The sequence below is a fragment of the Crocodylus siamensis genome, chromosome 12 (assembly GCF_052110815.1).
Source record: "Crocodylus siamensis isolate JL-2025a chromosome 12, ASM5211081v1, whole genome shotgun sequence".
Lineage (NCBI taxonomy): Eukaryota > Metazoa > Chordata > Crocodylia > Crocodylidae > Crocodylus > Crocodylus siamensis.
In genome coordinates, this window is record NC_143406.1 from 18,996,771 (window position 1) to 19,014,022 (window position 17,252).

Consider the following 17,252-nt stretch of genomic DNA (forward strand, 5'->3'; position numbering starts at 1 on the left):
GCGCGCCATGGGCGGGGCCTAGCGGCCCCAGATGTCTCTCTCCGCCCCCGGTCTTCGGAAGTGGCGTTGTGGAAGTACGTCGGCGTTGGGCGTTTCGCCTCCGCGAGCCTCCCCCGCCGCCTCCAGGCGCAGCGCGCTGGGACGCTTGGCGCGCGCCTGCCCCGTGCCGCCCCCCCGCGAGCCCTGCTGACCAGTCAGCGAGGAGACGTGTGGGCGGACTGTGAGCAGCGGACAGAGATCCAGCAGGTCCGCCCTTGGCAGCAGCGCGGCTGGGCCGGGGCCTGCGCGCCCGAGTGAGACCCCTGCGTGGGCGGCGCGGGTAGCGCGCAGCTCTCCCTGCTCCGCAGAACAGGGCGCCGGGGGAGGGAGCGGGCCGTGGGGCCGGCGCCCTGCAGGGCTAGAGCAGGTCGCGGCGGGGTCTGGTTGGGAGGGCGGCGGCAGGCAAGTGCGACCCCGCATGAGTTGTCGCGGGGAGGAGGGGCACCTGCGCTGCCCACGGACGGGCTTGCCGGGGGCTTGCAGCTTGGGCGGGCCTGGAGGCGAGGCGGCGGCGGCGGGCTGGGCTCCGGTCGCGTAGATGCAGGCGCCGAGCCCGCGGGGCGCTGGCCGGTGGCTCCAAGTCTGCCACCTCTCCCGCTCCGCACCAGCTGCGGACCGAGGTGTCGGCCCGCGCAACGCCGCAGGGGCCTCGTGCCGCCCTCTCCCCGCGCTGCTTGGCGAGGGAGAGACTCGGGCGGGCTGCGGGGCCGCGGCTGACCCGCAGCTGGCGCCGCTGCACCCAGGCCGCCGTCGCTGCCGGGGGTGGGGGCGCTCTAGCCTGAGGGAGGGAGGCTGCGCGGGCTGCCGGGGCCGGCGCCTCTTCGGCTGCAGCTCTGGGGCGACCCGTCTGTCGCCGTGGGGCGGGGCGGTGGGCGGGCGTTACAGCTCCTTCAGGCTCTGGCCCTATTGGGTGTCCTGCGCTGCATGGAGTCACGGCCCTGCCACTCAGAGGCTGCTTTAAAAATGCTATGGGACTGGGAGCCTTCATGAAACCTTTGACAGGAAAGGCCTGCCAGTGTCTGTCCAGAGGAGGCACTGAGTCTCAGCTCAATATCCTTGGTAATGGTTTGGAGGATGGGATGCATGCCCGAAGGTGACATCGAGCTGGGTGGAGCTGTGGGTGCTCTTCAGAGCAGGACTAGGATCCAGGGTGACCAGGACAAACTAGAGAAATGTCCTGCAATCAGCTACATGAGAATTGACAAGAAGTGTTAAGTCCTGCACCTGGGATGGAATAACTGCATGCAGAAATATATGCTGGGGAATACCTTCAGAGAAGGAGTTGGGGGTTATAGTAGAGCATGCAGTAGACCATATGCTGCTTTTTGCCCCCCCGCCCCCCCTCAAAAAAGGCCAACAGTATAGGGGTCTGTTATCAACAGAAGTGTTACTTGTAAATCAAGGGAAGTGATTCTTCTGCTCTATTCAGCACTAATGAGTCCTCACTGGGAGTACTGTGTCCAGTTTTGGGCCCCAGACTTCAAGAAGGATGTGGACTGATTGGAAAGTCCAGCACAGGGCAGCAAAAATTATTAGAGGGCTGGAAGCATGACTTATGGGGAAAGGCTGAAAGAGCTAGAGTTACTTAGTCTGGAGAAGAGAAGATGGGGGTGGGGCGGTATTTGATACCAGTCAAATTCCTGAAGGGACAGGATTAGAGGGACAACATTCATAAAATACAGTAGAAGAAATTTAGGTTTGTGATTAGGAAAAACGTTCTGACTACTAGGGTTGTCAAAATTGGAAGAGGCTACCCAGGAAAGTTTAGGAATCTTCATCCCTGGAAATTTTCAGGAGCAGGTTGGACTGATGTTTGCCTGGGATGGTTTAATCAGGGATGATCCTGCCTTGAGCCCTCGTGAGGTCCCTTCTAGCTCACCTTTTCCATGATTCTAATGATGTAAGGTGTATCTTTTTAAAATTAACGGTTTATTGCACGGTAATTTCAGTCCAGGGTAGAGTAGAAAAGGCAGTTGTTCTGGCTGGGAATGAACACACAAGGGAAAAAAATAGCTTGCTTCCTGCTGATTATTTGCCAATGCAGAGCAGAAAGAGAGCAAAGAAGAGTGTATTAAAATTAAACTGAAGGAATCCTATTCTTGATAAAGAACCCCCCCAGTTATGTGCATGTTGGGATGGAAATTCCCTCTACTGGGGGGAAAAAACAAACAACCTCCTGCTAAGAGGTTGTGCAAGTTATGAAATGAGTCCTTATGCATTGGTCATCATTGTTGCCATTTTGAAGTGAGTTTTGTGTGTGTGTGATATTATCAGAAACTTGACCCTACTAAATACTTTTACTACATGCATGTGAGGTGTAAGGTAGGTGCAAGACCAATTGCTCTCAAGAATCTAGCCATCCACTTAGGAGCCTGGTTTTTGTAAAAAATCTTACCCCCAGTTTGTTCTGTTCAGTCACTTTAGGGCAGATATGCACCTTCCCCTCCCCCATTAGACTGGGAAATACCAGAAAATCTATTAATCAAACATTTGGTGACACTTGGTCATGACAACTCACAGGAAACTCCTGCAGACTACTGTCAGGAAATGAAGCTTCAAAGATGAGCTGAACACTCAATGAAACCCACTTAACAGTGTAACTGACCTCAGGTAGGAGTCGTCATCATCAGTCTCTCTCTGTGGGTGTGCAGTCTGATAACCAGCCTTATGTCTATTTAAACATTTATGCTGGTAAATGGCTGTCATGTAAAATTGTGATTAGTCCAAGATTTCTTCCCAGCTCTGCACTGATGCCCTGTGTCCTGCCACGCAAGCTACTTAAGTCCTTGGTGCCTCAACTTTTCCTTTATCAAATTAGGTTATGGTTGCCTAATTAAACACTGTTCTGAATCTTCCCTATCAGCACAGTTTAGAAGCTGTAGTAGATTATATGAAAAATGAGACAGAGATGCCACACTTTGTTACCCTGTGATGCACTTTGTGGTTGGGCTGTCTTATTTGAATAAACTGTAAGGATGATTTGGCTAAGAGAGAACTTTGAACACAAGTGCTGTTAGGAAGGTCCCCTTATTATGTTTCCAGCACAGCAGTCCAGAGCCTTCCTCTACATTTCTTGTGGTACAGCATGGGCAGAGGAACTAGTGCATGTTGTATGGTGATGTCTGAGTTTAGGAGAAATCTATCTGGGCAGTTCAATTTCTAATGGTCTCTCCTTTGTCTTGCCTAAGCAGAGTATCGGTCCTTGCATGCTGGAGGCTTCAGTGCAGCACTGGGACACTGTGGAAAGTAGAGCATCTTAGTGTCAACAAAACATGTCAGCAAAAAGAGCCTTAGTGATTCTGGCTAAAGGAGCGGAGGAGATGGAAACTGTTATCCCCACTGATCTTATGAGAAGGGCTGGAGTGAGTATGCCAACCACTAGAATCCCTTGGGGTCCCTTTGAAATCAAAGCTGTTCTGCTCTTGAATCAGTCTTCAAGCAGCCCATGCAGTGTTCCTTATGTTTGTTACCTGTGAGGTACCATGCATGTCTAGGACACTTTGACAAAGTACCAAAGAGTAAAAAGAAGAAACTGAGTAATGTTCTATATACAGTTAGGGCAAGCATCCAGAAGAACATGAGCAAAGCCTGCCAGTGGATGATGAATCCTTTAACAGATTTACTTAGTCTGACTCTTCTGGAATGTAAAAGGCTCTGGGTTGAAATGGTTCCTGACTAGGTTGTTCAAATGGTGAGTTACTGTTTGACCTTCCACACTATGAAACACAATATCACCACAGATGTTTCTCCCTGAATGTTGCTTTTATTGGAGGGAGACTTCTGGAGTGAGTTTGTCTTCACAGATTCCACTTTCACTTGCTTTAAATGACCTCTTAACTAAAACATACCTGTGAATACTATGTAACTGACCCCTGCGACTTTCTAAAGCAGGCAATTTTCCTGAGTCCTAATGTTGTCTCTATTTCTGATAGATCAAGGTCACAGTTGCAGGCCTAACAGGAAAAGAGCCAGTGCAGTGCAGCCGAGATGTCTTTGTTTGTCCTGACACCAGTCTGGAAGATGCCAGAAAAGAGGTTTGTCCTGTTGATTTGGCATGTTGCTTAACACTGGCCTTTTGTGGTTCACAACAACTTAGAATTATATTTATTTTCCTTCATTAATGTGTTAACTCACTCCTTGCAGCAGCAGCGTCACATGCTGAAAGATGCGTCCTGCAATTTTTGTAGAAATCTGTCTGCCTATATATCTAGATCTATCTATCTATCTGTCTGCCTAGAAAATATATATTTTTTTTTCAAGAAAATACTAAAGTTTTGCACAACTTGTCACACTCCATTCAGACACTTAAAATATTTTACAAAATCAACTCAGACTTTTATTTTAAGGTGTTACCCAGACATTCTGAGAAAATAGGATGACTTATATAAACAGAGAGGCCCTGCTTAGGAAGGAAGCACAGTAACAGGGCTGTGTCAGGAGCTTTTGCAGCACAGCTCTTGTAATCACAGTGAAGCACTGACATTCACACTCTGGGGTACTGAGCTCACCCACACTCAGACTTCTTGTTGGCAGAGGTTGCTTTGGATCAAGTGTCTCTAATACTCTGGTCTTTCTCCTTTCCCAAACCCCAATGAGGCACTTCATTAAGTAAATGTTTTGGAAGTTGCCTAGAGAGATTAGGATTTATCTGTTACTTATTACAGTATATTCTCGCCACTACCAAGGTAGGTCTTTTCCATGAACAATTTTGATCTTACACTAACAGAATGGTGTTTCTGTAGGGGCCTTATGATGTGGTGGTCCTACCAGGAGGTAATCTAGGAGCTCAGAACTTGTCAGAGGTAAAAGACTTCTCTTCAGCAATACCAAGTCTGCCAGAATGCTCTTAATTCTTTCAGTGATGATTATTTTTATCTCCTACTTCTGCAAATTTAGTTAAATATTTTAGAGCAGTAGTGCCCAACCTTTTTGGCAGGTGGGCTGAATCCAGCTGGCGGTCTTGATCTGGCTCCTGGGGCAGGAGTAGCAGACCCCATCTGACTAGGCAGAATGGTTGGGGGCAGGCCAGCCATAACCTGGCCCTGCAAAGGAAAGGAGCCAGACCTGGTCCCATGGGGGTAGGGGGAGGAATGGGGCACGGCCCAGCCCCAACCTGGCCCTGCAGGGGAAGTGAGCACAGCCCAGCTCCAACCTGGCACTGTGGGGGAGGAAAGGAGGCATGGCTTGGCCCCAAACAGGCCCTGCAGGGGGAGAAGACAGTGTGGCCCAGTCCCTAATTCAGAAGTGCGAGGGAGGGGGTGTGGACCTGTCTGAGGGTGTGGGGCACCTTTTGGGCTTGGGAATTTGGTAGGAGGGAGGGTGGTTGCACTGATGACCATTTGTCCTCTGCTGCCAATTTTCTGGACCTGTGAAAGCTAATGAACTCTTAAGCAGCCTGGTCCTAATAACTCTGAAAATAAGGAGGTGCTTTGGATTCTTATGGTATGGAGATGAAATAATTGGTAAACAAAGATTTAATGCAACAAAGTGTAAAGTAGATTGAAGCTGTAAGTACTTGGGAAATAGGTGACTGAATTAAACCTGATGTCCATTCAGTTTGCTATTCTTTCTCTGACAGTGCCTAGTATTAGATTCATTGGGGTAAAGTCTAAGAAACTTGTCTCCTGTCTGGCTTTTTTTAATCTTACCATGGCCTCTGTAGGTTAGTGTCACACCCTGTGTCTTGGAGGAAATAAGGGTAGCTGCTACACTTTAAGGCCGCCCGGGTGCCGGTTGTTGGGGCAACCAGGCAGGTCAGGTGACCTGAAGGGGGCAGGGCCGGGCCTTAATAAACAGCCCAGGCTGGAGCCAGAGTAGCAGTTCCCTTCTGGCCGCCGCAGGAGCTCTGCGGGGAAGCTGAGCAGCCCGAGTCAATGGTTGCGGCCTGACCACCCGGACCGGCTGCAATGATGTGGGCACATGAACCCTATAAGAGACTGTGACTAAGGAGCTGAGTGAGTGTTGTGTTATAAGCTGGTAGGCTTCTTGTTTGTGTTGCAGCCGCTTGGCTCATGATTTTGTTATGGTTATGCCGGTAGACTGGGAGAGGCTATAAGGGGCGGAGGAGGCCTCAGAGGGACCCCGCAGTAGCATGGGAAGGGGTCCTGGCGCCGTAAAGGGCGCAGCTTGGATAGGGGGCAGTGGGAAGCCCCGGAGCGCCGTAGAGGGCGCAGCTTTGATAAGGGGCAGCAGGAAGCCCTGGAGTGTAAAACCGGAGGACCAGGTGAGGCTGTAGGGGTGTGAGGAGGCCTCATGGGAGCTCCCCAATAATCTGGGGGTTCCTGGTGCCCAGCAGGGCACAGCTAGTGGTGCCGGGTGGGCACAGCTGTTTGCGCCAGTGGCGTGCGTGTTGAGGGGTGTTGTCTCGCCCCATAGGGCGGGGGTCGAGAGAGAAGCCCTAGTAGGGCAAGGGACCGAGACGGTGGTCCTGGGGGCCAGGCACAGCTGCGGCCACCTGAGCCCCAACCGGGTGTAGGACTAGGAAAGAGTCCCGGACGGCTCCATAGTGCTGGGGACTCTAGTGCCACAGTGGGCACGGCGAGCGAGCGCCGTAGAGGCGCTCGATGTATAGGGGTTGAGGCCCCAGCTCGAGAGGGCTTGCAGCGCAAGAGGCACGACATAGGCCCCAGAGAGGGGGCGCAAGTAACTGTCAGACACCCAGTGGGGTGTGGACTAGAGAGGACCCCGAAGGGTCAAGGGGGCCAGGTAAGGTTCAGGCGGCCTGAGCCCGACTGGAAGAGTATTGCCAGCGGGCCCGAGAGGGCCAGCAAGCGCAGGGGTGCCAGAGAAGGGGCGCCGGGTGTGAGATAAGCCATGGGGTGCCAGAGAGGGGCACCGAAAGGCAAGGACCCAAGAACATCCGGGAACAGCTGCGAGGCTTGGGGCATGCTGAAGGGGAGGCAGGAGGCACGCGTTGCCCATAAGGCTGGGGGTGAGAGCACCCCACTAGGAACGGAGGTAACATCGGCGCAGTGTCAAAGGTGCAAGTAGGCAGCCTCCCATAACTGAACTCATAAGATCAAAGACGTGGCGGGCCAGTCGAGGGTGCTGGATCACCTTAATTGACACGGCAGGGGGTGCTAGGGAGCTTCACGGCCACTCCCAGGTCCCACTCCGTGACAGTTAGACATTGGTTTCAGCTGTGAAATAGGAAGTAAATATCCCTTCTAATTGTTATCTCATGTTGTTTTTGAAGGTTCTACATTTACAACTTCTTATAACATATAGCAAACGGATTTTAAAAGACAGAAGGACTGAAGTTCCTGATTTTTATTTCTCATTCCTTGACTTAAATTTTCTAGTGTAAAAATATATCTTGACTTGTTATGTTAAAATAAATCATTATGTAAGGTGATTGATACGGTTTCTTTTATGCAGTCTTCTGCTGTTAAAGACATTCTGAAGGACCAGGAGATGAGGAAAGGCTTGATTGCTGCCATTTGTGCAGGTGATGAAATATCTTGCATTGCATTAAAGTGTTGTCTGGACAGGTGCCTCTTACAAATCTCTGTCACTCAGCTACTTAATAATAAAAGAAATTCAAATGCCCACCGATCTAGCAGAAACGAGCAGCTCTGTAAACCACTGTGACACTGATCTTGCAAGGTGTCAGTGGTTTTTATATCTGTGCTGGTCTCTTCAAAATTTAAGCTGCTCTAAAATACAGGGTGTAAATGTAATGTGCTAGGAGGTTCTATAAAGTATCTGCTTATCATAGCATTATCTCTGCCAGGATGCATTCTGCTGGCAGGACATAGTCACAATAGCTTTCTTGGGTATAATGTAAACATGGGGCTCTTGCCCTTTAGCTTCAGAAGGAAGGTTAAATTGTCACAGGAGATTCTCATAAGCAAGCAGAAGAAGAAAAATCTAGACACAAAATCACCATAGTCTGGGTACAAATGAATTCAAGTTAATTTAGATTAGTTATTGATCTCTATCAAAATGAGAGGTCATTTCAAGTGCAGTTTGTCCAGGATCTGGTTCCAGTTCATATTTGTATTAATGCTCAAATAATGAAATGGACATTTTGCCAATAAACAGTACAGGCAGTCCTTAGACTTATGACGCAATTGGTTCCTGAAAACTGTATCTTAAGTCCAAACATTGTAACTTGGAACCAATTTTTTTTCTTGTAAGAAACTATGTTATAAATGGGGGATCGGTTCCTGAGTCAAGGCCCAATACCCTATTTTCACCAAAAATACCCTAGAACTTTTTACTCCGTCAATTTTATCGATGAGTAATATAGCTACATTGATTTGGAAGGATTTCTTTGAGGTGACTTTGCTGGACTTTTAAAAGGCTCTTGGTTGGACTTTTTGAAGAGTTCTTGGCTGGAGTCTTCTCAGGAGTCTTGGCTGCAGGTTTTTCTGGAGTCTTGTCTGCTTTGTTTAAGAAAGTGTCCAAGGAAGTTTGGACAGATGTTCTCCAGGGAGATGAGTGACACAGCAAACCTGTTTGCTGACGTGGCATCACATCAGATTTGTAAAGTTGAAACTGACAACATAAAGTTGAAACAGTGCCAATTTTTAAATGGAAGTGTGAAGTGTTGTAAGTCGAGGACTGCCTGTGTAGCCAACACCAAACTGGGAAGGGGCAGCAGCACTTTGGAAGGCCAGATTAGAATTCAGAATGGCCTGAAATCCAGCAGGATGAATTTCAGGTACTACACTGAGGAGGAAGAAATCAAACAAGGACTAGGATAGTGGGTCACAACTTACATGGAATCAGCTGTGCAGTGCTGTTGCCAGAACGCAAATCTGATCTCGGAATGCATTAACAGGAATATCATGGGTAATACAGGAAGTAGTTACTTTGCTCTGTTTGACACTGGTGAGGCCTAGGAAGTGCTGTTCAGTTTTGGCTCCACACTACAAGACAGATATTGTTCTCCAGTAGACTCTCTCCTGTTTGACTACAACAATAGGAAGTCTAAAAAATGACCTGGGAGAAGGGCTGAAGGAATGGGGTTTGTTTCCCTTACAACTAAGACTGGATGCAGAGGAGTGACCAGGTATCATAAAAAAGATGTGATTAGTTGTTCTATGTGGCTGCTGGGAGAATAACAAAAATTAGCTTGAATTTGCAGCAGGAAGGATTTCGGTTGGTTGTTAGGACAATAGTTACACTAAGGGGTGTGGACCATAAGACCAACCCACCAAGGCATGTGGTGGGACCTCGTTCAGTAGAGGTTTTGATCAGAGTATGTATGACTGGAGCAGTGTGGGAAGGGGGAGCTGATGATCCCCTGAGATCTGTTCGGCCCTCCTTAATGGAAGTCTATATATTAGAATGTCCTTAAGTAAATATACCCAGTAGAGTTTACTTTCACCGTGCCTTTCACTTCTACTTCCAACATGCCTTTTATTTCACTTGGCATGTTGTGGAAAGGCAGGATTTTATTTCCCTGGCTATCACAACATCTGTCAGAGGGCTTAGTCCAATCACCGTGAGGATTTTTTGTGTTGTAGCGAGGAAGATGTGAATTTCTGTTTCTCTTCTTGTTTGTGCTAAAACACAATTAATAATATAAGCTCTGAATAGCCCATATAGAGCAGTGAATTTTGTTTACAAAGAGCCATTTACTTAGTGATTTATTATGCAAATAGTTACAACTAGTAGTAGTGAAACAGAAGTTCTTTCTCTTAGAAGTGACCCATAAATGAGTCTAATAAACAATAAATAGACATTGGTAACCTCAGCAAATTTTGTCTTCAAAAATTTCTGGAATTCCCACAAGGGTTTTTCTGCATTACTTGTTATCACACTTCTTAGAATGCTTCTTCCTCAATTCAGTTCAAGTGGGAAATGCCATCTGTCCACAAAAAGACTTACTACAAATAAAAACTTCCAGTTGCTGGCTCATCATTTGATTTCATAGATTTCATTTCATAGCTTTCATAGACATTAGGGCTGGAAGGGACCTCGGGAGATCGAGTCCAGCCCCCTGCCCAAAGGGCAGGAAGTCAGCTGGGGTCATAGGATCCCAGCAAGATAAGCATCTAATTTACTCTTGAAGGTGTTCAATGTAGGTGCTTGAACCACCTCCGCTGGCAGACTGTTCCAGACCTTGGGGGCTCGGACAGTAAAGAAATTCTTCCTTATATCCAGCCTAAAACAGTCTTGCAGGAGTTTGTGACCGTTCAACCTCGTCATCCCTTGGGGCGCTCTGGTGAACAAACGTTCCCCCAGATCCTGGTGGTCACCCCGATAAACTTCAGATCACCCCTGAGCCTGCACTTTTCCAGGCTAAAGAGCCCCATGGCTCTCAGCCTATCATCGTAAGATCTGTTTTCCTGACCTCTGATCATGCGCGTGGCTCTCCCCTGGACTCTCTCAAGCTTCTCCACATCCTTTTTGAATTGTGGAGCCCAAAACTGGACGCAGTACTCCAGCTGCGGCCTCACCAAGGCCGAGTACAAGGGGAGAATGACGTCCCAGGATTTACTCGAGAAGCATCTATGGATGCACGCCAGCATTTTGGTCGCTTTACTAGCCGCAGCATCGCATTGCAGGCTCATGTTCATCTTGTGGTCAATGATGACCCCCAAGTCTTTTTCTTCTGTAGTGCTAACCAACGTAGCACTGCCGAGCCTATAAGGGTGCTGCAGGTTTTTCCTCCCAAGGTGGAGAACCTTGCATTTATCGGTGTTAAACACCACGAGGTTCTCGTCTGCCCATTTGCTGAGCTTGTCCACGTCAGCCTGGATCACCCGCCTATCTTCTGGCATGGATGCTTTGCCCCAAAAGTTTGGTGTCATCGGCGAACTTGGCCAGTCCACTCCTGACTCCAGTGTCCACATCGTTAATGAAGATGTTGAACAGTATGGGTCCCAGGACAGAGCCTTGAGGGACCCCACTGGTCACGGGGCACCATGATGAGTGACTGCCATCAGTCACAACCCTCTGGGTCTGACCACGAAGCCAATTTCCCAGCTAGTGGATCGTGGTGGAACCAAGGCCACAACTTGCCAGTTTGGCCAAGAGGTGATCATGGGATACCAGATCAAAGGCTTTTTTGAAGTCAAGATATATGACATCAATCTCTTCTCCCTTGTCCAGGTGATAGGTCACCTGGTCATAGAAGGAAATGAGATTGGTCAAACAAGACCTACCTGCAACAAACCCGTGCTGGCTATCCCTTAGAATGTTAGCCTGGGCCAGTCCCTCAAGGATGGCCTCCTTAATAAACTTTTCTAAGATCTTCCCCAGGATAGAAGTCAGGCTAACGGGCCTGTAGTTAGCCAGATCCACTCTCCTCCCTTTCTTGAAGATCGGCACCACATTGGCCTTCTTCCAGTCTTCGGGCACTACACCAGAGCGCCAGGAGTTTTCAAAGATCTGTGCCAGGGGCTGGGCTATGACGCTCGCCAGCTCCTTGAGTACCCTGGGGTGCAGATTATCAGGGCCGGCTGACTTGAAGGTATTTGGTTAAAAGACCATACATTAGTATCCAAATGATTGGCCCTCCTTGGGTACTCTACACTTAAGCGGCTCAAACATGCAAGGTTTTACCTAAAGAATATTTTAAATTATATACTGATAGCAGATCTAGGGTTACCAAGGCAAGAAATATTTACCAAAACCGTGATCAGCTTAATTTTCTGCCTCTCTCTCCGTTCCCATTTTTAAGACAACAGTCTTAACTTCACAGTTGAATACCGTGATCTCTTAATCTGCAAATCATAGACTCTTATTCAGAGAAATCCAGAACTAAAAGACACTTATTAAATCTTCTCTTCTTTAATGGAAGTTTTCCATGTAGGGCCTTGATTTAATGAAATATGGGATACTACAGATATGTAGTAAGACCTTTTTTACTGTCTAGTTTACCCATTTCATAGCAGCAGAATTCAGGTAGAAGTGGAATCCTGGGATCTATGTCTATATTGGATCTTTTTTGAACCCAGTAATGGCCCAGTGCTTGCATGTTTGGGGGTTTTCTTGTTTATTTGTTTTTTAAAGTATTTGTCTGCAGTGGAACTGAATTTATGACTAGTGTAATTCTTGCAGGTCCAACTGCCCTTCTGGCGCATGGAATAGGGTTTGGGAGCAAAGTTACTACACATCCTCTGGCTAAAGATAAAATGATGAATGGAGGTAAGTATAATACAAGGATGAGAATTTCTTCTCCAGATCCCATGGCCAGAAATTCTGTGGGGTACAGTGTGACTTAGTTGTGTTTTTCTTTAAGAAAACAGAGAAACTCCTGTGTGATTACCTAGCAGCTTTGAAGCAGCATAATATATTCTTGCATAGAATGCAAAATTCAGTTGGATGTGCTGAGGAAATGTCTTAAAGCCTTCAGTGACTTCTGCCAGCAGACATTGGGAACTGGTGGGTTCAGGCCTAGTATTGAACTAGCTATAACAAAGGGGAAGAGTCGTATCCAGAGACCACTGTCTGTCCATATTAAAACAATGTCAAGAAAGATTAAATCTCTTGTAAGAGCATTTCCTTCTCCCCGTGCAGCCAGCTGCTGCTTAGCCTTCTAAGTTTTGCCTAAAGGAACCCAGCACAAATAATGATGTCATTTAAGTGGTACCATTCCCAGACACTCAGGGTTTCATATGCCACTACATCTAAAGATTTCTGCAGCCACTGCCCCAGGTTTCTGACATTAGTAGGTCCCAAAGTCTTGCCCAGAGCAGTTAGATCAGCTCCACTAAGGGAAATTGTCACGCATGTCATTTTCCTCTGCATCCTGGGTGACTGAGGTTCATATAATTGTACTCGCCTCTGGCACCAGCATGCTCTCCTTCTGGGACTTGAGGTCTTCAGGGGAAGGATCCATTGTGTCCTTTGGGTCTGCCTATATTTTCCCCACCCCAAATCTCTCCCAGGTTGAAGGGAATGTCTTGATCCCAGGCTTGATGTCCCCAGATGCCAGCTGCTACTTGCAAGCTGTGCTCCTGGAGTTCTCGCTTTAAGCGATTAATGGTGCTCAGACAGGGGCCACGGTTTACTTTGGCTCCTCTTTTGGCTTGATGTTTAGTCATGGTCTTTACCAGTTTTTTTGTAAGGTTTCTCAGCTAGCCTTTTCCTTGCCCAAGGATTCCTGTTGTTGGGTGTTATGTTGATTTACTTTGCTCCAATTTTTCTTTTTCCAAATTCCGAGACAGTCCTTTTAGGGTTTGATTGCTTGTTTCTAACTGAGCACATTTGTCCTTTAGAACTTGGATCTGCTCTTCCTTTTCCTCAGTTTCTGAGGCTTTCTGAGCTTTTTCCTCTGTTGCTATTCTTACAGCATGCCACAGTAGCTAAACCAGAGCACTCTGTTGCCTTTGAGCCAAGGGTTTTTCACAAAGGCCAAAATTTTCAAATTGAACCTTGATGTCCCCTATGGAAAAGCCTGGGGGGCACATATCCTCCCTCCATGGGCTAGGACCACCCCTCAAGCTCTTATGGAGAGGGGAAATTTCCTCCCTCTGTACTCTCTTAACTTCATGGTCCCCATCTCCAAGCTTGGGGGACTTCTTCCTGAGTTAGGACATTTTCCTAAACACGCTCTGAGCCTGTCGGTTTCCAAACCCTCAGCTGGCCGACTGACTGCCCCTGCTCCGCAGGAGTTCTATAACCAAATATCTTCCCTGGGATATGTCTGCCCCCTTGGGTGAGTTCTATATGTTCCTGACTCTAAGCCTGTTGGTTTCCAATCCCTCAGCAGCCCAGCTTTTTGCAGGAATTCTCTAACCAAATCCCACTCTGGATGTGGGTTCTGTAGGGTGACATGGTGTCTAATAAACTAGAATTTATGATGATCCTGTGAGTTGGTCCTTTGTAGCCAACAGCTGCTGCCAGGTGGGCAGGGGACCTGCCTCCCAGGCTGCAGTGGCCCTGGGCGGGGAGGGCAGTGGGACAGTCCTGCAGTGGGGCAGTTTGTACCTGCCCCCCCACCTTGGGCTCTGCTCCAGTCTTGCTGCCTGTGGGGGAGGGGGAGCCAGGCTCTGTGCTCTGCTCTGGCCACAGCAGCCACCGCTGGGCAGCTGGGGCCCCCCTTTGGCAGGGCAGGGGGCTGCAAGTAGGGAGTAAGGGGCATCAGCAGGGCTGGGGAGCTGTGGCTTGGGAGTGAGGGGCAATAGCATAGGCAGGGCACCGACATATCAGGGCTGCTCAGCATTACAAAGTAGGTGTGGGGGGCAGGAAATGACGCACACTTTTTGTGAACTTTCCATTTTTCAAGGACATTGCTCAGCCAGCAGTGGAAATTACTGTGACATGTTTAGCCTTTTATATGGCTGATCTTCAGCAATTTTGAGTGGTGTGGTGCAATACTGCAGAACTTTCACTAGAGGGAGATAGGCTTCAACCACCTGAAGTCGATGAACTATTAGTTGCAGTGCTCTTTTGCCAGCTGTCCAGACCTTTTATTGTGATGTTTTATGGTGTCGCAGGGCACTGAAGTGCCTGCTCCTAAAGAAGGACAGGTGTGGGTTGCTGGGGCAACCACAGGGGTCCCCCGCCCTGTGATTTTTTTTTTTTTTTAAAGCACGAACTACTGTGGGCTGCTGTAGATTAAAAAAGACTCTTGGTCTTCATTAAACAAAACCAAACCAGACCCACATTTCTCTCACTTATGAGAGAGGTGGGGGGAAAAAGGTGAAAACAACTGCACACACTTCAAAAATTTCAAGAAACAGACATTTAAGAAACCCCATTACCAGCCCTTTCTAGAAAGTCTCGTGACTTTCGGGGCCATGACGTGTGACTTTTAAAATGTTTGGGTTGATAGCACCCTAACCCTTATGGTATGTTTGTAAAATGTTTCAAAATTGCTGCATTAGTTCTGTGTGAACCTTTTCTTCCTCTCCAGAACACTACAAGTACTCTGAAAACCGGGTTGAGAAGGATGGGAACATTCTTACCAGTCGTGGTCCAGGCACCAGTTTCGAGTTTGGCTTGGCTATTATTGAAACGCTAATGGGGAAGGAGGTGTCTGACCAAGTGAAGTCTCCTCTTATACTGAAAGATTAATACACAGGTGTAATTGGTGAACAGGAGAAGAAAGTCCTCAGGTACTTACCTCCCTTCCTGGAAACAACCAGAAAGCAAGCTGTATCTTGTATACAATCTCATTGTGAGGCAAATGCCTTTCATAAAGTATTGATGTGAACTGGAGTAATTCATAAACCAATGGGTTTTGTTCATAAGGAAACAGACACAGATGTGTCTGCTAACTCATGACTCCATGAGAAAGAGGTAAATAGCTGTGAATAGGGAAAAAAACAACTTTAACAGAACTTATCCATGTGCTTTGAAGCTTGCTTGTTCAAATAAAAATGTAGTAACCCTGTTCAAGAATGAATTGCTACTTGCATATGCATGTTTCTTCATTGTTTTGATTGTGAACTTTGCAAGAATTTATTTTACCACTTAGATTCAGTTCCAGAACCTAACTTCATAGCAAATAGTTGTGGACAAATTCTTGTGACATCTTGATAAATGCAAATGGAAACATTTATGGCCATGTTTGGACAATGAAATAGTCCAATAGAACTAAGGCTGTGACACTTTTTAAAATGATATTCAGTAACTAAGAAGATGTATTCAAAACAAACAGGGATTTTTTCAGGGGTGTCAAATATACGTCCTGCAGGCCACATCTGGCCTGTGAGAGCCAGGCCACTCAGCCTGCAGAGTTGCCCCAACTCTGCTTCCCATAGCAGCAGCCAAGTGTGTGGGTAAGAACTGCGGTGCTGAAGCCCAACCAGCACCAGGGTGTGTTCCTGCAGTGACAGCCAAGTGCCTGAGTGAGAACTGTGGAGCTGGAACCTCGGCAGTACCATGGGACAAAGCCTAGCACTGTAGCTTGTTCCTGCAGCAGCAGCCAAACTCTTGAGATATTGGGTTTCTTCCTAACGTGCTGCTGGGGCTCCAGTGCTGTAGCTTTCACCCAGAAGCTTGGCTGCTGTTGTAAGAAGAAACCATGATGCTGCCGGGGCTCCAGCACTGCAACTGTCACCCAGCTGCCTGGCTGCAGCTGTGGAAAGAAGCTGCAGTGCTGCTGTGGCTCCAGTGTTGTGACTCTGGTTGGTTTGGCTGCCAAGCACCTGGGCAAGAGTAACGGCACTGGGGCCCAACAAAAATGTAGGAGGCCTAGCACTGTGGCTTGTTCCTATGCTGGCAGTGAAGAGTCTGGGATGCTGGTTAGAGTGGCTGCCACATGTGCTGGATCCAGCATTGGTTGGGAGGGGCTGTGGGCCTAATCTGGCTGGTGGGACCAGCTGGGTTCCATTTACTTGTCCTGTGGACCAGTCCCACACTATGTACCTGTTCTGCAGGGTTAAAGGTTATACAGCAGTAATGCCAATATTTAGCCCTTGGCTTTAAGGGTTTAGATTAGGAGCTGGGTTCTTTCCTGCAACCTTTGAATTGTACTGTCATTGGGATTTGTGGGTGATACAGTTGTAACAGCACAGATGTGGCATTCAAGTCCAAGGGCTTCCCTTACTATCATTCAGACTGAAGGCAAGCATATTCACTCCTTTCCAGTGTTTCAAGAAGGGATTACTGCTCAGGCCACGAACTCACACAAATGCTCTAGCATTAAGAATTATGGTGCCTCTATCCATATTAAAGTCTGCTCCAAGGGATAACATAGTACTTCAGTTGTATGCTATGCCTGCTACTCATGTGACAGTACTCCTGCCCATGAGTGTACCACATCAGTTGCCAGGCAAAAACTAAAATCTTTCCAATGACTGTAAAACTCAGCACACTTGCCCATTAAACCTGTAGGTCTGACACGTGTTGCCATGTGAATGTAAGCCAAACCAGAAAGAAGAGTTTGCCATTCAAAACCAAATTGGAGGGCATCCTCCAGGCCATCACCTGCACTTGATTCACAGGGCATAGAAGAGAACTGCAAATGCTTTCTAACCTTCTACAGAGCTGCTATTTATAAGGCCTTAAGAGGAAAATCAGTTATTTCAGATTATGTTCTGGTGCTTCATTTCAGTAGAATACAAGGTATCTGCAAAGAAACAAAATTCTACTTGGTTTTTATTTATCTTACCAAATTGTGTCACTGGGACAAATAGTTGAAAAAGGAATATAATCAAAGTGTACGTACACTTTCTGTTCATTGACTTCCAGAAGGCCTATGATAGTCTACGCAGAGAAAGTCTGTAGCCCACGTTAGTTGCATTAGGATTTCCCAGGAAACTAGTTGATCTCATTAAAGTTTTCGTGCATGAATCAAGAAACAGAAT

General features: G+C 47.5%; 1 protein-coding gene across 3 annotated transcripts; it reads left to right on the plus strand.

Annotated features, from left to right (window-relative positions):
• The first annotated feature begins 93 nt into the window (after positions 1 to 93).
• PARK7 (Parkinsonism associated deglycase) lies at positions 94 to 15,346 on the plus strand. Of its 3 annotated transcripts, none has more exons than XM_090024515.1 (7): positions 94 to 246; positions 3,231 to 3,401; positions 3,972 to 4,073; positions 4,782 to 4,841; positions 7,417 to 7,486; positions 12,055 to 12,141; positions 14,855 to 15,346. In XM_090024515.1, the coding sequence occupies exons 2-7, from the start codon at positions 3,312 to 3,314 to the stop codon at positions 15,013 to 15,015; spliced, it is 570 nt and encodes a 189-aa protein (XP_089880641.1). In that variant the 5' UTR covers positions 94 to 246; positions 3,231 to 3,311; the 3' UTR covers positions 15,016 to 15,346. The 3 variants fall into 3 exon arrangements, with proteins under 3 accessions (XP_089880641.1, XP_089880642.1, XP_089880643.1); XM_090024516.1 differs by having other exon boundaries at positions 153 to 293; XM_090024517.1 differs by lacking the exon at positions 94 to 246 and adding an exon at positions 2,583 to 2,649.
• The last annotated feature ends 1,906 nt before the right edge of the window (positions 15,347 to 17,252 follow it).